Here is an 8224-nt window from a genome sequence, read left to right as displayed (position 1 = left end):
TAAAGCAGGAGGGCTCACAATGCAGATCTACAGAGTAATGGTAACAAAAATGGCATGGTATTGGTACCAAAATAAACACAGAATAGATACAGAAGACAAAACAAATAAATAGGGTTATCTCATACTAAACAAAGGCACCAAAAACACACATTGAAAAAATAGCCTATTAAAAAATTGGTGCTGGAAAAAATGGAAGTTCATAGGTAGCAAAATGAAACCAAAAATCTATTTCTAACCCTGTGGAAAAATCAACTTGAAGGTGATTAAAGATATGGGCACTACAACAGAGACCCTGCACTGAATAGAAGAAAAAGTTGAACCAAATCTACCATGTCAGGCCATGTCTAAGCTGACATGTTGAACCATGTCAGCTTAGAAACTGACCTCATTAACAAATACTTGTAAGAATCAAGAAACAATAAATTGGATGGACTCAAAATAAAAGCCTCAGTAAGGGAAACAATTAATAACATGAACAGAGGACGTACAGAATGAGAGAAAATATTTTCCATATAAACCTTAGATAAAGCAGTAATCTACCAGATATATAAAAAACTCAAAAACTTAACAGCAAAGAAGCAAATAACCCAATCAATAAATGGATAATGAACTGAACCAACATTTCACAGAAAAAAAATACAAATGATCAGCTAACATATGAAAAAATTTTCATCATCTCTAGCTATTAGAGAAATTACAGCTCAAAACTATTCAAAGATTGTTTGATTCATTCTGTCTGATTACACAAATGGTATGCCTTTACTCCATGTACAAACAGATAAACAACATGTATCCCATTTGTTTACAATAAAAAAATTAGATCTTAAAAAAACTATTCAAAGATTATATCTCACTTCTATTAAAATGAGAATTATCAAGAATAAAAGCAACAATAAGTTTTGGCGAGGATGCAGGGGAAAAGGACACTCATACATTGCTTGTGGAACTGCAAGTTGATTTAACCATTCTGGAAATTTTATTGAAATTTCTAAAAAAAATTTGAATGAAACCAACATTTGACCCAGTTATCCCACTCCTTGGTTTACACTCAAAGGACTTAAAACCAGCATACTACAGTGACTGAGCCACATCAATTTTTATAGCAGCTCAGTTTACAATACCTAACCTAGATACCCTTCAACAGATGCATGGATAAAGAAAATTTAGTATATGCAGACAAAGAAATGTTATTCAGACAAAAAGAAAATTGAAATTATGGCATTTGCTATTAAATAGATGGAGGTAGAGAATACCACAATAAGTGAAATGAGCAAAAACCACCATAAAAGGTCAATTTTTTTTTCTGATAGGCAAATGCTGATCCATAATGTGTGGGGAATAAAGTCCTATGACTGTGCATAAGGGAGTGAGGGAAAAGATATCACTGTAAAGAGGGGATGGACAGTGAAATGATTTGAATATTTTTACCCTGTATGCATGCACTATTACATTCCCATTGTGTGCAACATTTTTAGCCCATGCAAGGAGAATTGATGCTCCTTTTCTGTACAATTTGTCTGAATGCATTCTACTGTCATATGTAACTAATTGGAAACAAATAAAGCTAATTTTTAACAAATAGTTGTTTGCCACATTATTTTTATTTATAGGACTTCTTTCCAGTATGATTTCTCTGCTAGTGAGAAAGGAACACTTTTCCATTAAAAGTTTTGTCACAATTTTGCATTTGTACAGCTTCTGTACAGTATTATTTTTCTGGTGGTGGATTTGGCATCCTTTTTTTTAATTAAAACTTATGTAACAGTCAGCACATTCTTTAGTCTTCTCACCAGTATGAATTTACTGGTGTTGACTAAGGTATGATGTTCAAATAATAGCTTGGTCATATTCTGTACATTTGTAGGGATTCTCTCCACTATGAATTCCATGGTGTTGAATAAGGCTTGATTGTGCATTAAAGGCTTTGCCACACTTTACATTTGTATGTCTTCTCTACAGTATGAATTCTCTGGTGTCCAGCAAATTGTGATCTCCAATTAAAAGCTTTGCCACATTCTTTACATTGGTAGGGCTTCTGTCCAATATGAATTCTCTGATGGTGGATAAGGTTCAAGTTTTTTATAAAATGCTTTGTTGCATGTTGTAGATTTATTAGGGCTTCTCTCCAGTATGAATTCTCTGGTGTTGAATAAGGTGTGCCTTCTGAACAAAAGCTTTGCCACATTCTTTACATTCATAGGGCTTCTCTCCAGTATGAATTCTCTGGTGGTTAAAAAGTCTTGAATTCCGAGCAAAAGCTTTGCCACATTCTTTACATTGGTAGGGCTTCTCTCCAGTATGGATTCTCTGGTGTTGAGTAAGGTGAGATCTCTGATTAAAACTTTTGCCACATTCTTTACATTTGTAGGGCTTCTCTCCAGTATGAATACTCTGGTGTCGAATAAGGTTTGATCTCCAATTAAAACTTTTACCACATTCTTTACATTGGTAGGGCTTCTCTCCAGTATGAATTCTCTGATGAGTAATAAGGCCTGATTTTCTATAAAAGGGCTTGTTGCATGTTCTACATTTGTAGGGTTTCTCTCCAGTATGAATTCTCAGGTGTTGAGTAAGGCTTGACCTCTGATTAAAAGCTTTGCCACATTCTTTACATTTATAGGGATTCTCTCCAGTATGAATTCTCTGGTCTTGAGTAAGATGTGATCTCCGATTAAAACTTTTGCCACATTCTTTACATTTGTAGGGCTTCTCTCCAGTATGAATTCTCTGGTGTTGAGTAAGGTGTGATCTCCAATTAAAACTTTTGCCACATTCTTTACATTTGTAGGGCTTCTCTCCAGTATGAATTCTCTGGTGTTGAGTAAGGTGTGATCTCCAATTAAAACTTTTGCCACATTCTTTACATGGGTAGAGTTTCTCTCTCATATGAACACTCTGATGGCAAATGAGGTGTGATTTTGCATTAAAACCTTTGTCATATGCTATACCTTTGTAGGGCTTCTCTCCAGTATAAATTCTCTTCCAGTGAATTAGGTATGCTTTCTGATAATATGATTTGTGATGTTCACTCTCATTTAAAGTTTTCCATATTGTCCTCTGTTGTAAATTGTCAAGGTCACAATTTCCATATTTTTCATTAATCACTTTTTGAAATACATGTCTTATGCTGTGGTCTGGTGAAAATTCTTGGGTATCCTGACAAGTCATTGCTGAAATGAATGAAAATTTTACAAAAATTACTTAGTAGACTTGAATAAATATATTTTGCATGCATAAATTATATTTATATTTGCAGGAAATTATAGCAATGTTAGCAATATCAGAACATCAGAAGTGTAGCAGATTAATAAATCCAAGGCCATCATTACTATGGAAACATGTTACAGAAAAATATACATACACAATTATGCTGTTAAAATTACCCAAATTATTGTAGAAAGCAGTGTATCCAAGATAAGTATATTACTAGAAATAGCAATATAGTAGAGGAAAGAAAATTATCTTTTAACTACCATAGTATTTCCTCTTCTCTAATATAGTATTGGGCAATAAGGTAAAAAAATCTACAAGCTACCATCACTCTCAGTTAAATAAACAAAATAAAAGAAAAAAAAATTACACAAACATTTCTGACTTTTTTGAAGACTGTGTGATAATTGGTTGCTGTCTCCCAAGATACAGAGATCTGGAGGTAACAGGTAGCTTTTGAGTGCTAAAACAATGGATATTAAATAAATTTAAAGAGGGTAGGGAATATTAAGGAAAAATATAGAAAAAAAGTTAATGATAAAAACATATACATGTCTAGAAGATTATGCAAAAAAAGAAAAAAAAAAAAGGTTGAAGAAGCAATAAAAGCCTTGCAGAACCTATGTCAATATTACTTGGAAAAAGACAACACATGGAAATCAAAACTAAAAAAATGCTTTTTTATATTTGTATTATTTGCTGATTTTTTATTGAGAAATTCAACTTTGTATATTTACTTATATCATTGTATTGTACTTACACAAGATGAAATAGCAATACAAGTATTAGTAATACAAGTATTATTTTGTATAATTTTCAGTTTTGTGTTTATAAATATAACATTTATTCCATTAGTAATTTTCAAGACTGTATTTAACAGTCACCATATGCTACAGCAAAACTCTTGATCACATTTTTCCCATTGAAATAATGATTTGTAGATTCTGAGTAATAATATAAAAATCCTTCACAAAACACATTACCTGGTGACCACAATTACAATCTGAATTTCTTTCACATGTGAATCAGATGCTCCTGCAACTGACTTTTTGTATCTACTGTATTTCACATAAAGCAAATTTCTGCATATTAATCCTATATCACTTTAAATGACAATATATTTTATTTTATAGCAAAATAGTAATAGCATATGAATACCACATTTTTAATCCTACAATCATTGATGGGCACATAGGTTTATTTTTAACTCGAATATTGAGAGCCATGTTCTTTGCACTGAACAGAATACTGAGGATATTTCTTCAACATTCTAATTTAATCTCCTATGGATATATATTTAGACTGATATTTATGGATCATGGAGTCATTCTACTTTTATTTTTTCAATATGTGATATTTGAGATAAAGTCCAAGGGTGCTATACCACAGAAGTACAACAAAAGGCATCTTAAAATTGTTTGGGACACATTGTTTCTAAATTTCTGTGACTTGCCTCAAACTTGAAATACTTTTGCATGGCCTCACAATTAGCTGAGATTTCAAATATGTAGTTTGAAACTGTGCTTGACTTTTTAAATTTATTTTAAATCTTCCCTACTCTTTCTGAAATGACTCTATAATCTACAGTTGACTGTATTTTTTTAAATGTAAAAATCAATTAAAACTAGTACAGCACATAAAGACAAAGGAAATCAGGTCTAAATTAAAGTAATGAACCAAAATATTAGAAATGGAACATTAGATAAGTGAGTTATAAATTACCCAAAGAATGCTGAATAATGATTCCAAGGAAGTTTGGTGAGTCAAATTCAGAGAAAAATTGCTAATACAAATAATGAGAAATTCTGTATGTGAAGAAATCCTTAAGAAAAATTGTCTGAGAGAGGCAGAAATTGTGTGGAAATATGTAATACTAGCAACATAGGGGAGGATGAGTAAGGAGGACCTTCAGTTCAAAGCCAGTCTTAGCAACTTATTGAGATCCTGTGAAAAATTAAAAACCTGTATAATATATAAAGGGAAGTGACAATAAAAATATATAAAGGGAAGTGTGAGATAAATCAAAGTATGCCACTATGAAAAGAAATGAATCATAATTTAAAACATTGAGCAAATTAGGAAAAAATTATAAGAATAAAGAAAGCAACTTACAAACTAAGAATAATTTGTTCTTCACTTTTCAAATTGTATTTGATTACTAATGCATTATTATGAAACAAATAAAAAACAACTTGGCTAACAAAATTAAATCTAAAAGAAGAAACTGCCATATTAGTTGGGGCAGAGAAAGAGTGGCCAGAAATGGAGCATGACCTGCTCTAGGAGCCTTCTGTGGTCCTCCAACCCCAGGCTGCTGGGTAAGATGCAGTTCCCAGGGAAAGATCAGTCTCTTCCCTGCAGAGTCCCAGAACTCCCGCTGTGACTGCCCAAGGGTTGACCTAGGCTGTGAAGGATTGGGAGCTTTGCCTGCATGACCTGATAGTTGCATTGACCTTTCTGACCCCAGACCCAGGGATCCGTGGGTGTCAAGTCTCCTGGCCCAATACTGTCCATCCTAGCCAAAGCTAGCTTTGAAAAAATGGCACCATTGGGTGGTGGGGGCATGGTATTTCAAGAATAATTGTGGTCAACTAAAAGTGCTGAGTCCAGAAGGGGGACAAATTAATGACATAAAGTTTGTCCAATCAGCACAGGCTGGGGCCCTCTGTGTCCACTATGTGCAAGTTCCATTTGATGATACCTTGTCCTGAGAAGGCAAACAAAAATCTTATCCATCCCAGAAGGTGAGCAAAGCTGTGAAGCATGATTTGTGGAAGAGTGAACACCTTTGGAAATTTGTGGTTTGTTCTACCAAAGAAAGAAACCGCAAGGTAAGAAACTATATGAGCTATTGGAAATGTCCAATACCCTTCAGGAAGATTTACAGAGCATTTATAGAAGACCTGTATATATATTATGAAAAAGTTGCTCTCATCTTGCCCCCAACCTATTAAAACTTGTGCTATATCTGCACATTCTAAATTTTAAAGAGGTTATTCATATATGTTGCAGTTAGAATATAAGGTTATGTAAATATCTATTTGTTTTAAAAAGTCAGTAATATCCTCTGGAAATGATTTCAAAAGGAATGATTTCTAGTAGAGATTTTGTTCACATTTTGTCAGAGGTAAGAGGACATGAAGAAAACTTGAGCATGAGAAGGGAGGATCCTGGGCAAGACTGGTTATGTGTAAAAGACATTTTTTATATTATAACCATTTCTTGGTGTGTGCATTTTACTCCTCATTCCTGTATATATATTTGAAAATGCTGGGATTTTTTTTTTTAGAAACATCAACATTTTACATAAACTAATTTAAAAGTAGAAGCAGTAAAATATGAAATATTTTGTAAATTAATTTTAAAAATTCTATGTAATGTTTTGTGGACGGTAATAACCAAAATCCCTGTTGAGTAATAAGCATTGTATGCTGGTTCTCTGGAGCACCATGGCAGTGAGCTTGCAATGAGGCAAAAGTAACTATTGTTACTATGTGTATGGGCTTTGTTTTATATTGCACTTTATATAGAATATATTAAGGATAAATGAGTTCTTGTCTACCTGCACCTTTTTTAGATGCTAAAGAGGTTGCCATTGATGACAAAAGTAGAATCAGTAAACAAAATTTTGTATGTTTTGTTAAAATTTTTATGAAGGATTTTCTTCTCAAAATTGGAGCATTATGTCAGACTGGGTTGCTGAAGGACAAGAATGCTCATATTTTAAAGACATCTTTAAATTAGGACTATTGTTAAATGTTTGTACTTCCTTCAATACTTAATGTACACAGTGGAAAAATTGGGTTTTCAATTGAAACCTCTAGTCTGTCTAGATGTTTAGAAATTCTTGTGAATGTTAAAAGTAGCGGTAGTAAAATATCAATTCATATATCTGTATGTTCTCTTTAATATGTGAGGCTTACAAAATAAGTTGGGGGAGTATAGAATAAAGTTTAATTGGACTAAATAAAGTGGAATTAAAAGAAGAAAGTGGTGATGGGTTTAAGAAAGGCAATAGACTAAAATAGACATAACTTTTCTATGTTCATATATGAATACAGGAGCAGTGTAACTTCACATTGCAGACAACCCCAAACATGGGAAATTATACTCTAAGTATAACTTAATACTTCATATATAAAAAGAAGAAATTAAAATTAAAATGGAAAATAATAAATCTAAAAGAAATAAAAATATATGCAATCTACTTAGAACTCTATATCCAAGGAAACATGTAGAATGAAAGCAAAAGATTAGAAGAGCATTACATAAAACTTTGACCAAAAGAAAGCTTGCTTCGCCAAATTATGATATACAAAATTTAATGCAAGAAGTTACATGAGATAAAATATATTTTAATTTTAACAAAAAAGCTTTGAAAGAGGCAAAGTAGAATATTATATGAAGATAAAAAAGAGCTTTTCCTAGAATACTGTAATAAAAGTAAATATAGTTTCAGTTCACATTGTACTTCCAAGAAATAAAAAATTAAGATTAACAAATTAAATAAAGAAATGGAAAGCAACACTTTAATACTAGGATACATCAATCCATACTTGTAAAGGAAGTCAAACAGAATGGTAATTAAAAACAGAAGGCTATGAAAATAATTTAAACATATTTGACTTATATGCTAATTGTTCTCAATAGCATATGAAATATTTAATTCAATCAATCAGTAGGAAAGGAAAAGACTAAAGGTTAATAGGTATGCAAATATTAAAATTATTTTGTGATCATAATAGAATAAAGTTAAAAATCAAAACATGGAAAGGATATTCAAAAATCCACACATATGTGGCAATTGATTGAAGAAGGTCGAATACGATCATTTTCCAGAATGGAAAGATTAAATTAAAAGACCTTTGTACTCCTCAAAGATACCTGGAGACTCCATGTAAATCTCTGTTATTTATTGCAGAGAAAAGAAAACAACTTATTTTTGAAATTTTATGGAATCACAAAGGATTATGGTATATCAAAAATATTCAAAATAGAAACACAATTGGGAGAA

The 8224-nt window shown here is 32.1% G+C and overlaps 1 protein-coding gene across 4 annotated transcripts in view; it reads right to left on the bottom strand.

The window, feature by feature from the left end:
• Positions 1-1582: 1582 nt before the first annotated feature.
• Positions 1583-8224, bottom strand: part of LOC306669073 (uncharacterized protein) — a 58255-nt gene continuing 51613 nt past the window's right edge. For all 4 annotated transcript variants that reach the window (XM_079152894.1, XM_079152892.1, XM_079152895.1 and 1 more), the window contains one exon: positions 1583-3170. In XM_079152894.1, coding sequence (XP_079009020.1) covers positions 2113-3170 — 1058 coding nt within the window. In that variant the 3' untranslated portion in view covers positions 1583-2112. The remainder of the gene's footprint in view (positions 3171-8224) is intronic.

Source organism: Sciurus vulgaris (genome assembly GCF_902686455.1).
Source record: "Sciurus vulgaris genome assembly, chromosome: 9".
Lineage (NCBI taxonomy): Eukaryota > Metazoa > Chordata > Mammalia > Rodentia > Sciuridae > Sciurus > Sciurus vulgaris.
The sequence above is the reverse complement of the archived record's forward strand: the minus strand, read 5'-3'. Positions and strand labels throughout refer to the sequence as shown.